The sequence below is a fragment of the Drosophila takahashii genome, chromosome 2R, assembly GCF_030179915.1.
Source record: "Drosophila takahashii strain IR98-3 E-12201 chromosome 2R, DtakHiC1v2, whole genome shotgun sequence".
Classification (NCBI taxonomy): Eukaryota; Metazoa; Arthropoda; class Insecta; order Diptera; family Drosophilidae; genus Drosophila; species Drosophila takahashii.
In genome coordinates this window covers 24,138,266-24,161,761 of record NC_091679.1, presented here as the reverse complement: position 1 = coordinate 24,161,761, position 23,496 = coordinate 24,138,266, and the positions used below count along the sequence as shown (strand labels likewise).

Below are 23,496 nucleotides of genomic sequence, written 5' to 3'. Positions count from 1 at the left end.
ACGAAATCCACCGATGGTGGATGGTTTTTTTTTTAAATTATTATGTTAATAAGTTTCGATATTTTGACTATCGATACATGTCACAAACCATGTATCATGTATCAAGGAAAGGTGGCGTACTTTTTTTACGCTACCTGATCACTGATCACTGTTGCATAATTCTTGCACCATGATCAGTCATCATGTGCGTTCAGCAGAACTATCGTAAGAAATCCATCAGTGATCAGTGATCATGTTGGTCTGCTGAACGCGGCCATTGATATTAACAGATTAAACTTCTTGCGCAAGCGGAAAAATAAATTTCGTTTGCTTTTTAAAGTTTTTGTCTGATTGACTTAAAACTTTTTTTGTATACTCAAAATACATTTTGGGTGAACTTCCGTTTAGCTCCCACTCCCGATCTGTTCCAAACATTCAGTATCTACGTTATTTTGGGTCCTGACTAGGTCCATCACTAGAAAACTCTTTGACGCCATTTTTATGGCGGGATATTGAAGTATTTTTAAATGTCCACTACCTATAAAAATACTTATTTTACATTTTTTCGAAAACCTTTAGGTTTACGAACAAAGTGTTGAATACCGTTAACCGTTATTTTGCAAGATTTTGACTATTCCAGTAATCAGAACCAAAAAATACGTCGATATGGAAAGTTTGAACAAAATCGCGCGTTGGAGCTAAACGAAAGTTTATCCGAACGCCGTATGTGGCTTAACTCGCATTGATGAGAACTTTCAGGTTCCAAGCTGTGGTTATATTTTCCGTATTGCTCTGTATAATGAAGCTTGAACATTTTTTATACCCGTTACTCGTAGAGTAAAAGGGTATATTAGATTCGTGCAAAAGTATGTAACAGCTAGAAGGAAGCGTTTCCGACCCCATAAAGTATATATATTCTTGATCAGGGGCACTAGCCGAGTCGATCTAGCCATGTCCGTCTGTCCGTCTGTCTGTCTGTCTGTCCGTCTGTCCGTCTGTATGAACGCTGAGATCTCAGAAACTACAAAAGCTAGAAGGTTGAGATTTTCCACACATATTCTTTGGCTTTATTTTAGCCGAGCGCCACGCCCCCTCTAACGCCCACAATCGCCCACTAACGATTTTAAAATGGGTCCTGCGCCCACATCTTTAAAGGTTTTCCGAGAAGTATAAATGCAATTTTGTTGTGTATATTTATACCTATCGAAATGTAGAAGACATTTTTCAAATCGGACCATTCATTAAAAAGTTATACGCAATCAAAATATCTACATATATCTATCTCCCTCGCACTCCCTTTAGCTGAGTTACGATTATTAGTCGGGACACCAACCCGCGTTCGCTGAGTGACGGATATTAGATAGTCGGGACACCAACCCGACTATAGCGTTCTCTCTGGTTTTTTTTTAAACTAATTTTATTATCTTTTAAAAGGCATTGGACCTAACACACTTATTAATTGGTACACAAATAAAGTAATCATTCAGTAACATGGCGTGGAGTGAGCACCAGGACTTCGTATGACCTGACTCCGACTTCTTGACCCTGATGTGGTATAAATATTTTCTTGAAGGAGGGATGCACCTTTCCCAGCCGCATGATTCCTTGATATTCACCGCGTCCCGTGTAGGTGACCTCGCCCCAATGCGAATAGCCCGTGGGCAGCGCGTCTTCCGGATAGGTGCCATCCTGACCATCCACCCACTCGTAATCGCAATCCTTAAGCGTCAGCACCTCCACACCATCGGTTAAGGCATAGGCAGTTCCGTCCCACCCTCCGTAGGCAACCTTCTCCCTCGGCACGTAATGGACCGGCAGGCGATCGTTATTGAAATAGGCTCGGGCCACAAACGAGGGATTCCCGTTCTCGTTGACTCCGCTTTGAAGGGCTCCCTCGGGAGGCTCATACGGATCCTCGGTACCGTCATCCGCATCCAGGCTCATGGGCACCCACTGAAAATGAGTCTCCATTTTGTAGTATTTTATTTCACTAGGCCCCCCGTCACAGCTCTCCGGGACTGGGCCAAAGTTTAAATGAAGTCTTGAGACAAGTTGCTTGTGGCAGGGCGACCGACACTGCGGGCAGGTGAGGGATCTACACTCAAAAAAAAAACAGCCCGAAATCGCCATTAAATCAAGAAATTCGCCATGAATTTCAGTCGATGGCGATTTACCGTATTTTTTAGAAAGGAATTTTCTAAAATTTAGAAAAAAATTTCTGAAAAGCAGAAATACTTTTCTAAAATCAAGAAAAATTGCCATAAAATTGCGAAAAATTTCCTTAAATCCAGAAAGTACTTTTCTTGAAAATAGAATTTTTTTTCTTAAAATAAGAAATGACTTTCTTTATTTTCAGAAAATTTTATTTATTTTAATAAAATGTATACATATTTATTTTACTATTTTATTTCCTAAACAAGAAAGAGAAAAGAAAATAAAAAGGATGAAAAGAAAATTATTAATATTTCCTAAACAAAAAAGGAAAACAAAACAAAAAAGATAAAAATAAGATAATAAATATTTCCTAAAGAAAAAAGAGAAAAGAAAACAAAAAAAGATAAAAATTACATTATAAATAGTTCCTAAACAAAAAAGAAAAAAGAAAAGAAAACAAAAAAGATAAAAATTATTAATATTAATATTAAGTAGGTATTTAATATATTACCTATTATTAAAATTTACTTACTGCCAAATTATCAACAATACCTGAAATCGAAATTATTCCTGCAATCGAAAATAAAAATGAATATTAGAGAAGGATAGTATTTGCGGCCTGCAATAGTATGGCCTTTGCTTACCATAAATTTTCACACACTTACCAAATTTATATTTAAATTTATTTAAATTGCTTACCTATTAATTGACTCTTAGAGGGATCGCACTTTAACTTTCTTAAATAGGCTCAACACAAACTTATTACTTTGAATGCTCATCCAAAACTGAGCACAAGGGTTCAAAATGCAGCGCAACGCAAGCAACTCTCTCGCGAGAGACTGCATTTCCAAAACAACAACGCAATAAAGGTTACAGCTACGCACAAGAAAATTCTCGATCATACGCACAAACACACATAAACATATACATACATACGGCAAAACTGTCGTCGCAACGCGCCGCGGACTAACCCCTTGTCTTCTTCTTTTTCGTTTCAAAGAAAGAGTGAGAAGCATAAAAGAAATACAAAAAGTTTTTCTTAAATCTATGGTGATTTTCTAATTCTACTTTTTTGTTTTCAAGAAAACATTTTTTTTTAATTCAGAAAAATTCTTAAAATTTACAAAAATTTACCGTATTTTTTATGGCGACTTTCTAGATTATAGGAAGGGCTGAAGTACATTTTTTCTTAATTTAATGGCGAAATCGCCATTAATTTAGGAAAACTTTTGGAGAGCAAACTAGGAAAAAACACCATTGATTTAAGAAAAAAAATAATTTTTCTAAATTTTAGAAAGGTTTTTCATAAAATTCTGTTTTTATGGTCTTTTTTCCTAGATTCAAGAAAACCATTTCTAAAATTCAGAAAATTTTCTAAGATTAAGAAAAAATTTCATTTTATGGCGATTTTCTAAAATTTAGGAAAAAAAATTTTTTGAGTGTAGCCAGCCATCGCGACAGGCAGTTCTTGTGGAAAACATGGCCGCACTTGTTGATGGACCAAATAATGGCGTTTGCACAGAAAAACTCGTTGCATATAGAACACAGCACATTCAACGCCGGCGATGAGTCAGCTTTAGTGATTGTGTCATCCGCGCTGCTGTTTTTTTGACTCTCCATGTCGCTGTTCCCTGCCTCAATGAGCTGCGCGGAACTGCGAATATGTTTTTTATTTATATTTTTGTTGATGTTTGGAGAGAACGCATACCTTATATTGGCTTTACCCTCTTAACAGAGCGGCACAGTAAGAGCACGCAATGATACCACCAGCGCTATTCGTATTTGGCAGCAAGAGAAACACCTTTAGTTCTAATGCGTTGGTTATTTATTAAGAGAGGCCAAACGAGAGACTTATATTCAGCTTTAAATTGGTTATGACCTTGAAGGTGAGCTCGACTGGATTATTTGAAACTCGCATGGGGCTCGTGTGAATAAGGTCCGTTTTCGGTCAGACTTAAACTCGAACAGTTATTTATCCTGTTGGGTAATAATCATTAGCCACAAACCACATAAATTTATTATTTATATTTAAACGCTTGAGAGAGCACGTCTCTGGTAAGATCAACCAATGCTATCAGCAAAACCTTATCGGGACTATGACGTATAACTGTGCGCACTGTAGCAAACTATGCATTCTTTTGCCTAATCCGGGAGTATGTGACAAGGCAAAGAGAAATTTAAATGTATAAGAATTTTTCGAAAAAAAACTTACATAAGTCCTTAAAAGAAATTAGATGTTGTCAAAAATACTTTAGATTATTGTGTTAGCTGCTTAATGTAGGCTAATCCTGAAAAAAATCGCCCTGTGCTTTGGAAAGTTCTCCAAAATCTTGAGTTTGGAATAACTTTTGGGCGGAAAAAAATTTATTCATGTTGATCAACGAACTTAATGGATATAAAACGTTGAGTAACATGAATACATAACAGAATGGTATACTTTTTGAATATAAAATGTTACATTTTCGAAAAATATGGAATATGTTTTCAATTTGTTACATACTGAAAGCTATTATAGTGACAACTTTGAAGGTTTTTTTTCGTAAATTTGTGATTCAATGATTTAGTTTTTATAAAACACAGAATTGAAATGTTGCTTTTGTTTTTATTGATGACGATTATATGGTGTTTTGATATTTCCTTTTACACATTGGCGTTCTGTTTGATCCACGACCTCAGGGCACCCACATAGGTGTACATCGCTGGGCGTCCCTTGGCCCCACAACCGAATCCCCAGGACACCACGCCGAAAAGCTTGCCATCGACGGTCAGCGGTCCACCGGAATCTCCCTGGCAGGAGCTAACTTGTCCACTGGGATGTCCTGCGCACACCATGCGATCCGTGAGGCCGGGGATGTTCTGGGAATTGCAGTAGTCTCGGCTCCACAATTGCACCTGGGCGAACTTAAGGCGATTGGGCAGCTGGAGGTTCTGATTGATGGCGCCGAAACCGCTGATCATGGCCATCGTATCGGCCGCGTAATTTGAGTCCGAGTCCGCAAGTTGAATGGTCCTTACAGCTCCACCCATCAGAACCGGGCTGCTCAACCTAATCAGCGACATATCAAAGTCCTGACTCTGCGGATTGTACTGCGGATGGATGATAAATTGGGCAATGTTGAAGGTCTGACCGTTTCCGGCACCCAGATCGTTGGTTCCCACGATGGCCTTCATCTGCCCCGGATTCTGACCCATGGTGCAATGGGCAGCTGTCACGATCATCGTCTCGGAGATCAGGGAACCACCGCAATGATGTCGACCATTCAGTTGAAGGGAGACCTGATGGGGAAATTGTCCTGGTGCTGCAAACTGGCCTCCAATAATCCGCGACTCTTCCGACATATCCATCTCGCCGAGAACAAAAGTCACGGCGAGGAGAAGGATTGAAAGCTTTACTAGATTGTTAACCGAAGACATTTCAAGGGTTGAGTGTGTTGAGTGCGGTTCAGTTGTTCTCTATTTATAGGTCTTGTTTGGTGTTACGTTTGAGTTGTTTTATCGCCCGAATGGCACACTTTTGTGTGGGAAGAAGCCCCGATAAGTGCGGTACTAGGTGGGGGGTCATTATTTTGATTGTTAGCTCACTTTATTAATTTTGGGAAGCCAAAAATAAAGGTAATGTGGTATATGCGGACAATAGGGGATTATTTCAGTATATATATTGAATTAAATATTCCTTTTCTTGCCGAATTTAATATCTACGAATATTTTCTAGCCTTTCCAAGGTGTAAATAGCTTTTTAAAATTATCTTAAGTACCGTCCCAGTTTTTTCTCTTCAAATTAACCCGTCAAATGCCAATTTCTATGTAGGTCACACAGCAGGGGCTCGACTCGTCGCAGTTTATGTGCGAAATTTAAATTTCCGCCACTTACAAATCAAGTTCACAAAGCGCTGCGGTTTTTTTCTTAAGAATATGTAATTTTTTAAGCATTTACAGTTGTAAGAACTTAGTGAGACGAAGAATTTGATGATTTTGATCCAGTCTGATGTCCATTGCTGATCATCCACACGTTCTTCCAGATCTCGTGCTTATATATATTGCGATAGTTCTGTACGGATACCAGGAATTCTGGGCCAAACAGGGTTTGAATTAAAACATTTTCAGCAGCCAGATTTCGATTTGTAGTTCCGTGTACAATCACCAAGGGCGAATTGCTCTGTAGTTAGAGATATTAAATGTGATTTTTCAGGACAAGGATAATTTTAATATAAGTTTACAGGAATATCTTCTCCTTCGCTTTCAAAACGCTGTTTTGGATCAACGTGTCTACAAAACCAATTCGTATAGGCCAGGGGTATATCGTTGTCGGGACACATAATTCTCTAAATGTTCAGATTTAGTCAATTGTTAATTAAATAATAAAATATGTTAGAGGGTTTTCTATACTTTTTTTCCCATTAAGGAATACCCAACTTACGCTGCGATGCACAAGCCCCAAGTTCAGGTTAAGTTCTCCGTTTTTGTGCGACAAATAGGTGGCATTGACGCCCTGCTGAAGGTTGCACCGCTTGGGCCCACTGTATAAAACTATGGGGTCGTGTTCCGAGGCCATGCACTGCAGCTGGAATCGCTGGCCATACTTGATGTTCTCCCCAGTGCGATCCCGACCATCTCCACTGACTATCTTGAAGGAGTTTCGCACACAGGGTCGCTTCGAGGGCGCCACAGTCAGCTCGCAGTCCTCATTGATTGACTGGCTCTTTCGCACCACCTTTTCGTTGATGACCACCGACAAAGCGGCATTCAGATCGGAGGTGTCCATGTCACTGATGTTCATATAGATGGGCATTAGTTGCACAATAGCCCCGAAAATTATCGTCTGTTTGGGGGCAGCCAAGACGACCTCCTTGTGGAAATTATCATACAAAGTGCGAGCTTTCTCCACCAGAAGTTCGCCTCGATCGCGTTGTTTCTTGAAGTTCACAATTTTGTCCTAAGGAACGGGAGTGCTAATATTGCTTACACATTATATACGAGCATATTTTGTACTCAACCTCCTCTAGGCAATTTTCCTCCACCCAATTTCCTATCCTGACACTAGGCTGAAAACGAGCGGAAATAGAATCCGTGTCGCCCACTCTGCACGGCATATTGCTATGTTTACAGGACCGAAAAAGCAAATAATTTTCAACTGCAAATTAAGGAATAATATATGGCTCAAGCCAAGAATTGTAGATATCGATGTGGAGTTTTTAAATACAAATGTTGTTCTAAATGTTCTTTTTGGGCTGGTAATGTAGGAAAACTAAATGGTTACTAGATTGAATAGGTCAAAATATTCCTATCGGCACCTTACCTGAAAACTATTTGACGATTATTGAATCGCCGGGAAGAGTCTCCTGGGACACTTTAGAGACTTTAGCGATTCTTCCAGAAGAGTTTTTAGTGACTCCTTTAAAAGAGTCTTAGGCGACTCTTTGAAGAGTAAATTGCTGCTAGTTGCTGATTGAGAGCAATCTGAATGCGATATCAAAATAATCTTCAAGAGGAGCTAGCGACTCTTCCGCTATTGAAATTGTTTGCTGGGAACTAATTGCAATTTCATCACATTACGAAACAGAAGACTACTTTTAGGCATCCGAGGCAAATGTTATCTGTTCAAAGCACACACGGCGTATGAGTAATGTCAGATCCAATATTTTGCACTGGCACACATTTCCGTGCACAAAGTTAGCTATTTGCTGCTCTCCGACAACTCAAACAGCGATGATTGGCCATGTTTGCTGTAATCCAACTCTGCTAAGTCCATTTCTGTCGGACTCTTGGCGCTGAGGAGTCGGCAATCTTGGAAGAGACATTATTGGCCGACGCCCCATGATCATTAGCAAATCTCCCGGTTGTCTGGGCCAAATATCGGTGACAAGATAAGCCATTTGTATCAACATTTAGCACATCGCCCGCTGTTAATTGTGCTCGTTATTCATTATCGCCGATGTCGGTGGGTTGTTGTGGTTTTACCTGTTGCTGATTTACCTGCCGGTGGGTAGATGTACCTGGCTGGTTGGATCGGCGTGCACATCACGTGAACGTGAGCGAGCAGCTCGGCCGATTTGCGGCACGTTTCTTATCTAGCCACTCGATTGCAATGGGGGCTATATGCGATATTGTCGCCGGGGCTCCAAGTTTTATGACTATATTTACCTCCGCTACAGGGCGCGCCTTCTAATCGAGACATCCAATGTTCAGCTTGACACTGATTTATTTCATATTTTTTTGCACCAGAATTTACGATGTCCTAGATCACATTTTCAGGTTGAGGAAAAAAGATAGCAAACAAGTGTCGAACTTATGGTCCGTAGTTGGAGCCAAAGTTTTTCACACTGCTCACTTCGTAGGAGGGCACTTCCACCTGTTTCTCCCGGCAATCTTTCCTCAAAACGCATAGTGATCTGTTTTCATCGATTACATAACCAATCCGGCAGACACAGGGGCCTCCACAAATTCTTGGAGGACATCCGCGAGACTTGTATTGACAGGTTTCTTCGCAACGGGATGAACAGTACGACCTTGTGGCATTAATTCCACAGTCCAAGGACTTGGGATATGGTGTTGGTAGAAATATATAGCCCACCACCACTCCTAAAGTTAAAAGTTTTGGTAACAAATGTATCGCTAACGTGATCATCCGGCCGTTGAAGTTTGAGAAATGGTAGTAGTTGGTAGCGAAATGGTAAGTGGAACCGATTTAAACAGCAATCTAGTTAATTTATTCACAACTAGTTTTAGCTGAAACGTTCCGCTTGACCAATAAAGATTAAAAGTATTTTCTCCATAGTGATATGAATAATCTTGTAAGTTAGTATGCCTGAGATCTGCGAAATGTATATTTTTACATAAGTAATAGTAAACATAATGCACTCATATTTCTTCGGTAAATATAGAAACTCTATAAATTGTCATCAGGTTAAATAAAATAAATAACTTGTCTTATTGGACCTACAAATTTCTGAATTTACGCTTACCGAAATATTCTAAACTCTTACTTAGAGAATTGTTCAACTTGTTTAATTTTCAAATAAAAGTACAGCCTTTTTAAAGTTTATTTTTGGTATTAGGATACTCCAAACAGAAAAAAATGTATTTTAGTATTGTCTAGTGTTATAATTCTGATAAGATAGTATTATTATTGCAAGTTAATCATAATTAACTTTTAAAATGGGGCACTGTTATTTCTTGATTTCCAATCTCTTCAATTAGATGACTCAACGTTTGATTCAGTGGAAAATCACTTGGAATTTCATCAAAGATAATTCCCAATAATCAAATGGAATTCCTTTTCTTTGTTTTGCACCTGAGAGCATGCAATCTATTCCCTTGCAGGCCACAAAACGCGATTCGTTATCTTGGAAAGAAAGATGAAAATCCAAACCGTCATTAATTGCGTCAAACGACAGGCCCCAAAAAGCTTAGCAGATCTAATGTGGCGCTGGAATATCTTCATCGATCCCCCAATTCCGTCACCAAAACACGCTCTGCCCTATCTCAAGTTGCAAAATACAATTAATGACAAGATAATGCGGGCACTAGCCACTGAAAGGGATCAGTTAAATATGATTTGGCACGGGCAATTGAATGGCACTTGAACCTGTCATACTTATAGCTCCGGTGATAAGAGATCTCTGAAAGGTTATACATAGTCCGTTGTTGGGCTAATCCGGTAACCACAATCCGAAATCATGTGACTAAGTTTTCCCCGGTTTAAGTTAATGGCCACATGAATGGGCGGGACAATTTATATTATACATCGAAGCTGACTACTGCTGGTCAAGATTGTGTTTTACGACTCTTTATAGACCCGAAATCAGTTGATATTGGCTACCTGGAGAACAGAACTGGCCTTAGTCTTATCGCTGACCACAGTCGGTTTATGGAGCATTGGTACACTGAGGAGAAATCAATTGTACTATAAATAAGTGCAGCCACCTTGTTAGAACATCTGATTTGGATGTTTTTCTGTTTAAAAAAATATTTTGTTTTAGTGTTAAGGGAAAACAGAAGAAACTTTATAAAAGTCAAAGTTGTTAAAGCTGTTTCGTCGCTCCACTGTATCACTTTTCCTATGCCCATAGCCTTTTCTTGACGTCAATACTGGGTTTTTAAAGTCCCCCCTTATAAATCTCCTTATGAGGCTTGTCAATTTGTCAATATCGTAAACGTCTCTTTCGCCCATCGCCATGTGTCTCTCATGCGGGCGAGAGATTAATTTAATAATTGCCAGAAAGTGCGAGTGTGCTCACGTGAGCAGCACACGATTTGCGGGAGTGAAAGAGTATACATTTTCTATAGAGAGGCCGGAGTAACTGCAGTCGAGTCGCTCTCCTCAACCGGTTACTCGAAATCGATTCGCAGGGTCAGCCGAAAGTGGGAGTGAGATCCTCGTAGGCAGCTTCATTGTACCATTTGCCAGTGGTTTACAGCGCTGTTTTATTATCACAATGGGACATTATCACCTGGCGGACAGGTATTTATCAGCTGAACGAAGCTCGGCCGGTGAATCAAATTGAGCGCTTCGTGTTTCCTAGCGCCGACGTCGCTGCCTCGGTCGACTTTGCTGCTCCGCGAGCAAAAACAGAAACAGAATTATAAAAACGTTCAATTAGCCGAGGTAGTAAGTCATTACAGTGCCGACGCTCGTGGCGAGAAGAGCGAGTGAAAAACTCCAAAAGAAAGTTTTTCCCATCGGTTGTGCGTTGAAAATTCGCCTGGCGAGTCCATAAATGTGAGTGGTTAAACTAGAGTCTAAGTTGATAGAATTCCGTTGTGCTGTCAGTTCACTCATCCGCACCTTTGTTTTTGTCCGCAAATTCGCTGAGATCCAGTTAATTGGCCCCACTGCGAAAAAGAGTGTAAACACCTTATTAAGAACGGAGAAGTCGAAACAGCTGATTCGAATTTTTAAAAAGTTGTTTTTCAGTGCGTTTGCGCGTGTGTTTGCGTTCGGCGTGAGGTGAGTGAGTTTCTGATTAAAACCACCAGCCAATTAAATCCACAAAATTTAAAAATATGTTTTAAAAACCCTGTCTCGCGACAAAAAGATGAACAAAGGCAAAATAAAACGAGCTAAGTCAGCAGAACAAAAGTACTGCTGTTTATTGTCAAGGAACTCGATTTAAGTGAATGATTTACGATCACAAATTAAGCATTATTTTGTGTAACCATACCATTCACTTCCACGCAGACAAGTGGTTAGGTGATTAATGGTATTACAAAACCTATTTACTTTCATTTCGAATCCCAATTCGATAGCCGACTCAAGTGCTAAAATGCGCGCCGATAAGCAGATAAGCCCGGCCAAGAGACATACCCCTTGAAACTCACAAGTCCGCGGATCCAAACAGTTTCCCACTGCTCGAGAACAGCAAAAACAATGTTAAGAATCTGATAATACCAGCTGCACTACGATAAAGTTACCAGTTAGCAAATGAATTTTAATATATCTAAAACTAAAAAACATAGAGCTTTTTTGTATCCAACAATGTTCCTAATAAAATTCTTTGTGGACATACAATTTTCCTAGGACTGCCAGTAAATCATGAAAAGTTTAAGCAATCTTTGATGGCGGATTTTTCCCGAGTGTACAGCCACTCGGCCGAATCGAATGTGAATGTGAGTTGAGGTTGAGTCTCGGGCCTGAACTTGAACTTGAAAAGCTGAATGCAACACTAGCAGCCCGTGGAAATGAAAATTGAATTGGAACTGGAAATGGTGTAGAAATGTTAGCTGCAATTGGAACAAATAGCGAATAGCATTAAAATAAATTAAGAGGAACCCATCCCCATTAAAATGCCAATCTGCGGTCGTAGAAACTGAAAATGAAGCACGGGTGGAAAATTTGCCACTGCCTTGTCACGGATCCGTCGTATAAGCGACGAAGGCTGGTTTATGGACCAGCGATAAGGTCCAATTATGACATAATTAAGGCAATCTGATGCCAGACGTCTTGGGTTTCGGGCCTTTATAGCCGCATCCCGGTCAGCCGAAAAAAGGGTGAATGAAGTGTAATTAGCACGTGTTTCGGGCCAAGAGGAAGTATCTCGTTTCGAGTCCGGAGTTCGTATTGCCGTGCAATCTATGAGAGGTCCCCCACTCGATGGGTGCTCTTAGATAAGCGTATTTGATTTACGGCCACAGTCAACCCTCATGGCAACCTGATCGGTGAATTTGGAGAAGAGCTCGAACGGCAATCTGCCAATAAATCTGTCTGACTGGGAATTTACAAGCAACCGGCTTTTCGGCCAGAAGTGTTGAGGAGTATTCTATTGGCTAAATCGAACTTTGCCAGCCTCTCTATAATAGTCCACTTATCTTGCCGAAATTTCCGCCACTTCAGCGAATTCTTTAGCGCCCCGGCGTACTTTTCAATCCGATTAAGGGGCGTTAGCGATAGCGATTAGATTCATAAATTTTTGTTGGCCCCTTCACTGCATTAAATATGGTTTTGTGGCGTCCATAAATTTTGGGCTTTTATTAATATTTACTAATGCACTTTTAATGCCAGCAAAATGCACCTATAAACTACAGTCAACTGACAGTTGCGACGCAATGAACAATTAGCAATAAACAATTGCAATTTAAATTTATTACATTAATTATAGAGTTTCCGAGGCGTGTGCTGGAGATCCCTAGTCCCTTGGGGGACTTTTTTTTTCTATTTTTATAGAAGTGCAAGTAAATGTTATTTATTACCGGATTGAATTCATTTGAATCTGTCGTGGATTATATAATACCTGGGCAATAAAGATCAGTGAGATCCGTGCCAGGAGTAAGGCAACCATCGCTTTCGACTGCTTTCAGCGATCTGCGGTCGTTTAGCGGCCGTAACATGCAAAATCATTCCGTCTAAGTTTGATAGCCCAAATGTTTACCTAAATGTCAGATTGCTAATTGTTTAAATTGATCAATATTTGTGACAGAAATACGGCAAAGGAAACTCGAGATCTGCGCTACCTTACTGACTGATCTTATTAAGTAACCATAGAGATCACGTTTCTATTTTTGATCACCGGCTAATAAAGAGATAACGTAGAGCAAATACTGTAAATTTCTGCAGTGCCTCGGTTCATTGGTTACACAATAGAGGCATTCATAAATCTATTAGCTCTGATAAGGAGTGATAAAGTATTGCAAATAAAATGTACATATTTCATGCCATTGTATTTAAATAAAATGTACCTGTACTCGTTTATCGAATAGAACTAAACCAAGCTTATCTCTTCCAAGAAATCGAGCTTATGGAGATCTTGAAGCATTTCTACTGTAATTAGTGGGGTGCCCACTTGACATGTTTATAGTCATTTTTTTGTTTGCCGCTCTCTGGCATTCAAAACAGCCCAATTAAGGCATTGTGTGGGCTCAATTTCTAAGAAATCTGCGCAAACAAATCAACACGGGGAGAGCAGGTTGGCCAGACGGCTCACGGAACTTTCCAAAAACGTTTTTTTGGGCTGCTCTGACGTGCAAACAATCCGAACAACAATTGAAATTCGGCTCACACAAAAACTCAAGTGCGCAACTGTGTTATTGTTATATTGACTTCGGCTCTTTAAATTTAAATACATGTAGAATCAAAGCGCTGTTATAATCAATTTACCTGGAAATTTGCCTCGCAAAACGCCGTAACCAGTTTCGTCAAAAGGGAAACATTGTCTTGGTTTTCGGTAGTTCAGCTGGAAACCAAAATGAACGTAAAAGTAGCAAACACATTACATCACCAGGGAGCCGAAATTGTCAATATGTGAGTGGATAAGCTCCGAACGAGATAAGTAGAGCCATAAGGTTAATTACACTGCAAGTGTGCGATATAAATGCAAATATTAAACTAGCCTTGCAATGCCACATACGAAAAAAGCCGCCAAGGTCTCCTTACAGAACTGCTAAAAAATAAAATCGGGTGACAAACTGTACCCCAGATCGGTCCGGGCAGTGATATGATATGATATTTGACAGATCAGTGTATCAAATATTTGATCGCCAGTCGCTGTTAACTGGGAAAACGTGCGTAGGGCGACTGACTCGTGAGATCTCGAAATCAAATGCCAATCGGGATGACGGTGGACTTTTCGCATTCGGCGACACTTGGCGTTTGCCTAACCAATTGAAGCCGATAGCCTGCTAAATTTATCAAACTAATTTGTTTACCGCTCTCTGCTTTCAGATTAACAACTTGATCTGCCGATCTGTGATTCGCGATATCAGCTAGAAGAGCGGGGAAGCTGCTGGAGAAGTGAAGGGACCACACCGCCATCCGTATCCCCGAAGAGCGAGTGTCAACAAGCCCGGCAAAACGGCGAATAAATCGTGCAAACAGCAGACGGCAGACAACAGACGTCTGAGTGGGACCCAGTCGGAACCTGAACCTGAATCGGGGCTTATTTAAAGGCCCGCTACCCGCTGTCTGTCAATCAGAACAAATCAAGCTGCCGGCGGCAGCAGATCGCGAGTGAAGAAGTCCGAAGAAACCAGAAGAAAGCAGCTGAAGATCCAGCTGAAGATAATTGTGCAAATATTAAAACCATATCGGTGGGGGAAATTCTCCGACGCCCTGCACACAAAAGTTAAACTGCAAACACTCCCGCACAATTACACCCCCGTCGAAGTTTATTTTTCTGCATTGTAAGCAGTATTGTGATATTTAAACGCGCCACCTGCAGCGTCGTAATCAATTTGTTTTAACACTCCGTGTTTAACTTAAACAAAGCCCACAAAGCCTGCACATCACAACAATAAGCAAGATGTCCGCGTCAAAGGAGGCCATTTGTGGGAGCACCGAGAAGGATCTGGAGAAGCCAGCATTGGGTGAGTTTTCTTGAGATGTAAAACACATAACAGCAGGAGGAGTGTGGGAGCGTGCCAAAGTATCACAGCAATAGTGCAATATTTGCTCATTACAGCCGAGATAATTCACAATTGTCATTACACTTATGGCCGAGATAATTCCCAATTGTTACTGCACTCTTTGCTTGCCAATTATTAAGGGACTGATAGGGATGTGACAAAAACACCATAAATACAAAGGCTAATAATCATCTTATAAGATGATAAAAATAGAAAGGTTTATTAAAGATACAAATATTCATATGGGGACGGATTCTATTACTTCTTCATTGTTTTTTTAAATCAGTCGTCTAAATGATAAACTCTTTTCTTATTTTTTGTATTCTTATAAAACTTAAATATAACCTATCTTCATAAATGATGAAGTCGGAAAATAGCCCAGTTATTAACCTGTGAAACTTATGCTCTTGAAATTTAGCATTAGGAAGTAATTTCATCCCATAGTAATGATCACCGATCCCAGTAATATGCATATGCTTTCTTTTCTTCGAATAATTACCCGCTAGGTTTGTAATGCATATGATGCATAGCCCAGTCTATGATTTCAGTTGCCGGATAATTGCCCCATTTATTGCAAACGACAATTCACTCGGATATGTGTCCCAATCACTGAGCCATATAATTTATATTTATCAGTTGCTCGAAATACTAAGCAAATTAGCAGAACAGAACACTACAGAACTTGAACAGTAACACACGTTCTCGCCCAGCTATTTCGCAATCGTTAAACTCCAAAATTACACTTGAAGTCGGTTGAATGGGCTTCTCATTGCTTCTCCGGGAATCCACTTGATTTAAATAAACGAAATCCGCCCGAAAATGGATGAGAAGGTTGCCGCTAAACGGAAGTTATTTGTTATGCAACGAAATAAGGCGAAAAATAAAATCCATTAATGACGAGAGTCGCCAATGCGTGAGCCAAATTCACAATTAACGTGTGACACAGAGTCCGCAGTTTGTCAGTGAAATTTGTTTTCATATTTTGTGATGACATGCGAAAGGTACTAAAAAAATGTATATATTTTAAATCAAATATATTATTGGGTTTATTTCGTAAACCAAGTTCAACATTTTAAAATTTAGTTTTCCTGAATTTAGTGTTTTTTACAAACCTAAAAATTGCGATTCAAGTGAAGTCCTAAGTATACAATTTAATTAAGCTTCACGCTTTTATTAAAATCTTTTTAGTGGGCGGTGATACAGTTGAGTCAACAACTCGCCTAATTTGCCTATTATTCTCCCATTTGCGGGCAAACCAAGTGGTTTGTTTACGTTGTCTTTGCTTCCTAATATATTTTACACAGAAGTCGTCTGCTCGACACTTGACACAGTTTGTTTGAGTTCCCGGTTTACCTTTTTCGTGGCCAAGTGGCGTAGTTTGAGCCGACCAAAACCGGTTAACCGGCAAAGGCCCGAAAATGCGAAAAACAAAACTGGCCAAAAAACAGAGCAATAAATCGCAACAAATGCCAAATACAGTACGTGTTTATAACTGTGCAAATGAACTCTGCAAGGCGGTGACAGAACTCGTTTTCTACCGCGATTCGCGGCTAAGGTCAGCCGGGGAAATGCATTCGCCTTGGGATTCCGACGAGAACTTTTCCCTTTTTACTTTCATTGGCGATTACAGAGCTATGTTAGCTCTTCGTGTCGACAATTGCGAAATGAGAGCGATTTTCGGTTTGGCAGACTGCCGAGTTTTTCATCAAGGCGCTGGCTTTTGGCCCTGATATTGACACTAGAACTGGCGGCCCTCTGGTTTTGTCATCTTGCGACATGCCATCGGTTAATTGGATGGAACCGTGAATACATTATCTATTCAATTTCCCAGCCAACGCCCCCGCAGTTTGGAATCGTATGTGGAGGTGGGGGTGGGTGGTTCGAAAAAGCCCCCGGTAATTTAACAATAGGGAGGCAGAGTATGGAATCAGCGACCTGTTCAGCGATGCGCTCGACTGGAGCCCCATATCCGTTCTATATTTCCATGGGATGATATATGTAGTCTTTATAGTATAGTTGGCGTTGACGTCTCGGCACTGGCGTAATCCGATTTGCGGCCCATCTCAGCGCGACTTGCTAAATTGAAAAATTGCTTTTACAAAGTGGGCTCAAATTTTAATGGGAGCAAGTGAGATGGCAGCCACTATAAACTTTTCAATTTGGACAGTTGAGAAATTCCTCGTTTTTTAAGATCGTGACTTTTGCGACTTTTTCGCCGAATAGTATATTATTTTTTTTGCGACAGTGAGTGGCATGCAAATTACTCATCTCATCTCCTGAGTGTGCTTGCTACTATTTTTATAGATTACAATTACCACGAAAATAGCCGAGCCATTCATTCAGACAGTGCTATCTACGTTTTTACCTGCAAAAGGGAAACCGAAATAGAAATTACAGAGCAATTAACCCAATGCCACACTTGTGACTAGTTGAATTGGATCCATCTGATAAAGTCGGACAAATAATCTGCTGCTGACTTCAGTCTGACCTTCTGGGAAAACAAAGCTGCCTCTTTATAGCCGCAAATATTTGCGCTACTCTTTTTCACCTTTCAAGATACCCGATACCAGGAACCCTCAAACGCGACAAATACTCGTTGTTTATGTTTAAATTGAGTTGAAAGCCAAATAAACGTCAATTGTGGCTTATTATGCGGCTCGCTCTGGCAAATCGGGGATTATTGTATACCCAGAATTCCTCATAATGTTCTCACACAACTATTGACTTACAACTTAGAAAGCTGAAGTTGCCATAGATATGGCTATGCTTATAAACCCCCGCAAAGGCTATATTACTTACGTAAAAATCCGTTACGTTACGTAGCAAAGCTCACCCCAAAAGCATGCAATGAAAACGTAACAGGAGCTTGTCGACTTCACGTAGAGTATATGTAAAATGGTTAACTGTTTCAAATACCCATTCAAAATTATCAATACAATTATATTCACTCCTGTGGCTGCACTAAAATAGATCGCAATAGTTGGCAGACAAAATGAAAAATCACTTAATTGCTTTGGGCGCGCACAACTGTACCGCAGCCTAACCATAAAGAATTCCATTAGGGGATTTGCCAAAAATACACCCTACATACACTTAAATAATTAGAATATGGTATACATCAAACTAGACAGTGTGAATGGCTTCTCTTTTTTGTCACGAGAGCTCGACAGACACGCTCAATGTCGGCTAACCACAATTAACACAAAAGGAACCATAATTAAGAGGGAATGAAGTGAAAGGGGCTTGAACTATGAATGTTTTTTGCGAGTATGTCGAATTATTAGACTTGTTAATACCGCCATAAAATTTGAGAAATCATATAATAGGAATTTCATAATGTTGGTATAAGCTTTTCATGTCATTCGAACAAGAAGTTTTTACGATATAATAATTTTTCATCGAGCTGTTATAGTAGATCATTCCCAAGTCGTTGCGATCGAATCGGATTGGCAATTGAACTTGTGAGGAGAGGCAGGCGACAAACACGTGTCTGTCTCAGCCGGCGGCAACTTTGAGAGCGGGATTCGACATCGCCGCAAACACTCCTATATATAAACAATCACTTGTGCGATTCAAGCGTGACTGTAGATGTTTTTACAGTTTCAGCTTTGGGCTCGCTCTGCGGTTTGTTGAAAAGATAAATAATGATAAAATCAAAACAATAGGGGACATTTTGTTCTGTCATTCGGCCTATGTCAAAATTAGCAACAACTTGTCAAAGCGATTAAAATAGAGTATATATTTTGGCGTGACCCCAGTAATTACACAGAGAATATATTGTGCACCTTGTGGGGGCGCCTCCATTTGGCGGCGTCGCACTTCTATGACTTCATTCTGAGTCTACATGTGTAAATATATGAGTCCCATTTTGTTAAGGGTGGTTAGGATAGTTGACAGATCATAATTTGCCAATAATAACGAAAGAGATGGGATTTTAAATCTCTAAGACCAACATTTCTACAGACAAAACACCTAAAAATATCTAGTAATTTCCGAATACCCCAACGAGTACCCCGATGTTACCATAATCACTTAGCTGTGCATATTTTAGGCAGCGCGTGTACTTCGTCTTCCATGTGCCGAAAGTCACGAGATGTGAATGTGTACCATGCTTACGTCCATCCGGTATAATTAGACATATATACCATGTAGAGGTGCTCCGTCAGATGTCTTTGACTTTGGTCCGAGTGAAAAGTTCACTCTATCAATTGACATCAATCGGCGGGACCGAAATGATGCATTTTGCAGGGGAGAATTTTCCATCGCCTCACTTAATTAGTCGAAATCTGAACACTAAAACTGATGTAATCACCCAGCGGCGGAGAGAGCGACGCCGGCGCAGAACCATATATTCGTACAGTCGTACACTCGTTCTATATCCGAACCCAATAGCCGCAGATACAAGTACTCGTACACCGTACCCACAGCCGTGGCCGCAGTTTATAAATGAAGGCGGCGCAACAGTTGGCGCTCAGTAGAAAAAGCTATAAGCAACAAGCGGGAGCGAAAAGTACCGACTCAGTTGACCGTTCAACGTCGGTGGCAGAACACATTGGCCCATCGAATTATCGCTAGTTTTTCCTCCAACGTACTCCGAGTTTCCCAGCCCGCGATATGTTACGGTTCCTAGCCGGCCAAGTCGACAGATAGACAATGAAATGGTTTAAGCGTGTGCGCAAAAAGTCTTGAACTCGAGAGAAACCGAACTAGAAAATATCGAATTTAGTTAAGTTAGGGGTAGTTTCTAACACCATGCCCTTCCGACGCAGCAGCCTGAATCATCGCCATCGCGATGGCCATGTTTTGGTGTGGAATCAGAGGAATCTCAACGAATCTCTGGAGCAACAGCCGCAGAGTAAGCAAAAATTGCACAGGTCACGAGATCCGAATTTTGTATTTAATTGAGATTGTATTTTTTATAAGTTATTATACCTTTTCCTTTTTACCTCTGTCACATATAAGTAGATAGCTACAACCAATGGTTATTGATCGCCCTAACTAATTTCCCATATTTTTCCTACACCATTTCATTTTCTTTGCGACCACCCTGCGTATGCGTAATATTAGTTGTTGGCCCGTGTTCGCCTTTTAAACCCACTCCTCCACCCGTAGACAGGTCTTTCCCCTTGGACTGATTTCGCGCGATATACACGTGCTTCTCCTCATCGCCAGATTGCTGCCAACGAAAGCAAACGCGGCGATTGTGCAACACGAGACGTTGGTGGAAAATGAGGGAAAACCAGAGAAAAGGCGAGCAAATCGCGCGATTTAATGCTGCGTGAGCAAATATAAACGGCGAGCGAACAACAATATTTTTAAAATTCAGCAATTTTGCGGTTTCGAGCTATTGTTTATGTCATAGTTTTTTTCTTTTTTGTGAATAATGGGCAACTAAATTCCAATGAATCTGTCGGGTTATTGAACAGAAAGAGCTTATCGAACAGTTTTTGGTTTACTATGGCGATATAGGTGGCCAAAGTTCATAAGTTTTGAAAGTAAATTGCCTCAATTATTTCTGCTCACTGGCAGCCTTGAACTTTTTATGCGTCACCCGCTAATTAAACCATAAAGACCCAAGCCCAGCCCCAAACCCTAGAAAGTAAACACAACTGTACTTAAATTAGGAATTCTAGGTAACCTCACGTGTTCCACGGCCGTGAAAATTGCTGGAAATGCCGGCGATTCACGTTTGACAAATGACACAAACGGCACTAAAAATTACGAGCACTCACCCAGCCCGGCGTAAACAATTGCTTTCATCGTAATAACAAAACGCGATCTCGGAATATGACTCCGGGGCAATAAAATCAAATAAATAAAGGGAGGGGTGGAAATTGCGAGAGGCGATTTTGAAATTTAAGTAGAAATCAGTTGGCTATGCCATACGAGGAATTTAATAAATACAAATCGTATTAAAAATTATTATGAGAGCTAACAGAATATAATTATCTGGCTTTCTATCTCCCATGATTCATTCAGCAAAGAACCTTATCTCAATACCGAGCAACGAACCTTGGGCTAAGCAAACCCCCGGCAAGATTGTATCTTCATATCTCAGCGATAGCCTCGATATATTTGGGTTATTTCTGTATTTCCGAAACATATAATTGGCCAACTAACATTAATACTTGCTGACAAGACTTCCGCCTGCCGTAGATTAATTATTTTGTGCATGCATATTGCTCACTGACGCATTCACTGATTTAGAAAGATAAATCAGTTTTCCCATTCTCTGAGAGGAATAAGTTTTTGTGTAGCCACTCTTGATTTCCCTATTTTTAATGGGACATTTGACTAATTCCCTTTGATTTTCTCTTATTTTCTAGGATGCTTCGCCACCCGCTACTTTGTGACCTTCATGCTGTTCCTGGGCATGGCCAATGCGTATGTGATGCGCACCAATATGTCGGTGGCCATTGTGGCCATGGTAAATCACACGGCCATCAAGACCGGCGAGGAGGAGTACGATGATGAGTGCGGAGATCGGGATATTCCCATCGTAAGTAGCCTTTGCAGTGATCCAATTTCGATAAAAGTGATTAACTCCCAACTCCCCTCTTGCAGGACGATTCCCAGGATGGCGAGTTCGCCTGGAGCTCAGCTCTGCAGGGCTACATCCTGTCCTCCTTCTTCTACGGCTACGTGATCACCCAGATTCCCTTCGGCATCCTGGCCAAGAAGTACGGCTCCCTGCGCTTCCTGGGCTACGGCATGCTGATCAACTCGGTGTTCGCCTTCCTGGTTCCGGTGGCTGCCCGCGGAGGCGGTGTTTGGGGTCTGTGTGCGGTGCGCTTCATCCAGGGTCTGGGCGAGGGTCCCATTGTGCCCTGCACCCACGCCATGTTGGCCAAGTGGATTCCGCCCAACGAGAGATCGCGAATGGGAGCCGCCGTCTATGCGGGCGCCCAGTTTGGAACCATCATTTCGATGCCTCTCTCCGGCCTGCTAGCTGAATACGGTTTCGATGGCGGCTGGCCTTCGATCTTCTATGTGTTTGGAGTGGTGGGAACCGTTTGGTCCATCGCCTTCCTGATCTTCGTGCACGAGGATCCCTCATCGCATCCCACAATTGATGAGCGCGAGAAGAAGTACATCAATGACGCTCTCTGGGGAACTGATGTGGTTAAGGTTGGTTCTTAAGTTCACTGGAAATCTAAAAGGCGTTCCTAACGTGTTCTCCCTCCTCTTTGCAGAGCCCTCCCATTCCCTTCAAGGCCATCATCAAGTCGCTGCCCTTCTACGCCATTCTGTTTGCCCACATGGGCCACAACTACGGCTACGAGACTCTGATGACCGAGCTGCCCACCTACATGAAGCAGGTGCTCCGCTTCTCCCTCAAGTCGAACGGTCTGCTCAGCTCGCTGCCCTACCTGGCCATGTGGCTCTTCTCCATGTTCATCTCGGTGGTCGCCGACTGGATGATCAGCTCGAAGAGGTTCTCGCACACGGCCACCAGGAAGCTGATCAACAGCATCGGCCAGTACGGTCCGGGAGTCGCCCTGATCGCCGCCTCCTACACGGGCTGCGACCGGGCTCTGACCCTGGCCATCCTCACCATCGGAGTGGGCCTGAACGGAGGCATCTACTCTGGCTTCAAGATCAACCACCTGGACCTCACGCCGCGCTTCGCCGGCTTCTTGATGTCGATCACGAATTGCTCGGCCAACTTGGCAGGTCTTTTGGCGCCCATTGCTGCGGGCCACCTCATCTCCGACCCCAGCAAGGTGAGTTCTGGGACTTCTGACCATGATAATCAGTTTTAAAATACCTTGCTTCCCTTGCAGCCCATGATGGGTCAGTGGCAGATCGTGTTCTTCATCGCCGCCTTCGTGTACATCATCTGCGGCACCTTCTACAACATCTTCGGCTCCGGAGAGCGCCAGTACTGGGACAATCCGGAGGACGATGAGCAGAAGCCGGCCCTCCAGACAACCAGCACCACCACCCCGCAAAGGCTGAGCAACGGCGCTGCGGCGCCACGGGCCATCTCCAGCTCCTAGGACTCCAAAAGGCCGTAGTATTAGCCGTAGTCGTCCGTCATTACCATTAATGCGTACACTGTACGAAACGCGTAGTTTAGTCCTTGTTTTAGTTGCCTATTCGTTAAGCCAAAAGTTGTTAATATTGATAGTTAGCCCTTGATCTATTCCTATATACGCCGCTAAAAGACAGTAAGCTTCCCATTGCAAATAAATTGGGAACTCAAGTTCAACCCACACCAAATCGAGCACAAATCGTCAACTTTAGTTAGGGAAATCGAGGTCTACCATTGCAAATGCGTAGTTTTCTTATCTTATTGTGATAGCGACAGAGTTTAGTTCTCTCACTGATTTGTTTTGAAATTAAATGATCCGCTCAAGCGAACATTGTTAAGCAAGCAACCAAATGTATGAAAACCATTAAAAACTACTAGTCTAAGAAAAAACAAACCTATGAGCCTTTATAAATAATTGGAAACTTAACTAAATTAATGAAAGCAAGGGGGAAATTTTAACATTAAATTAAATTAAATTTGCACTAAAAACTGGA

The 23,496-nt window shown here is 41.4% G+C and overlaps 4 protein-coding genes across 6 annotated transcripts; 1 reads left to right on the top strand and 3 right to left on the bottom strand.

The window, feature by feature from the left end:
* Positions 1 to 1,387: 1,387 nt before the first annotated feature.
* LOC108067567 (uncharacterized) lies at positions 1,388 to 3,787 on the bottom strand. Its single transcript, XM_070213775.1, has 2 exons — positions 3,578 to 3,787; positions 1,388 to 2,077 (listed from the first exon to the last, which is right to left on the bottom strand). Exons 1-2 carry the CDS (start codon positions 3,751 to 3,753, stop codon positions 1,459 to 1,461), a joined length of 795 nt encoding a protein of 264 aa, XP_070069876.1. The 5' UTR covers positions 3,754 to 3,787; the 3' UTR covers positions 1,388 to 1,458.
* Positions 3,788 to 4,740: 953 nt separating this feature from the next.
* LOC108067566 (trypsin-1) lies at positions 4,741 to 5,911 on the bottom strand. Its single transcript, XM_017156646.3, has one exon. The coding sequence runs from the start codon at positions 5,545 to 5,547 to the stop codon at positions 4,774 to 4,776; it is 774 nt and encodes a 257-aa protein (XP_017012135.2). The 5' UTR covers positions 5,548 to 5,911; the 3' UTR covers positions 4,741 to 4,773.
* A 140-nt stretch (positions 5,912 to 6,051) lies between these two features.
* On the bottom strand, positions 6,052 to 7,370 carry LOC108067568 (cilia- and flagella-associated protein 161). 2 transcript variants are annotated; one of them, XM_017156649.3, is made up of 4 exons: positions 7,128 to 7,368; positions 6,551 to 7,066; positions 6,351 to 6,455; positions 6,052 to 6,289 (listed from the first exon to the last, which is right to left on the bottom strand). In XM_017156649.3, the coding sequence occupies exons 1-4, from the start codon at positions 7,221 to 7,223 to the stop codon at positions 6,080 to 6,082; spliced, it is 927 nt and encodes a 308-aa protein (XP_017012138.1). In that variant the 5' UTR covers positions 7,224 to 7,368; the 3' UTR covers positions 6,052 to 6,079. The 2 variants fall into 2 exon arrangements, with proteins under 2 accessions (XP_017012138.1, XP_017012139.1); XM_017156650.3 differs by having other exon boundaries at positions 6,149 to 6,289; positions 6,520 to 7,066; positions 7,128 to 7,370.
* A 3,394-nt stretch (positions 7,371 to 10,764) lies between these two features.
* Picot (putative inorganic phosphate cotransporter protein picot) lies at positions 10,765 to 23,396 on the top strand. Of its 2 annotated transcripts, XM_044392783.2 has the most exons (6): positions 10,765 to 10,852; positions 14,288 to 14,928; positions 21,294 to 21,466; positions 21,532 to 22,095; positions 22,161 to 22,691; positions 22,752 to 23,396. In XM_044392783.2, the coding sequence occupies exons 2-6, from the start codon at positions 14,865 to 14,867 to the stop codon at positions 22,965 to 22,967; spliced, it is 1,548 nt and encodes a 515-aa protein (XP_044248718.1). In that variant the 5' UTR covers positions 10,765 to 10,852; positions 14,288 to 14,864; the 3' UTR covers positions 22,968 to 23,396. The 2 variants fall into 2 exon arrangements, with proteins under 2 accessions (XP_044248718.1, XP_017012177.2); XM_017156688.3 differs by lacking the exons at positions 10,765 to 10,852; positions 14,288 to 14,928 and adding an exon at positions 19,445 to 19,822.
* The last annotated feature ends 100 nt before the right edge of the window (positions 23,397 to 23,496 follow it).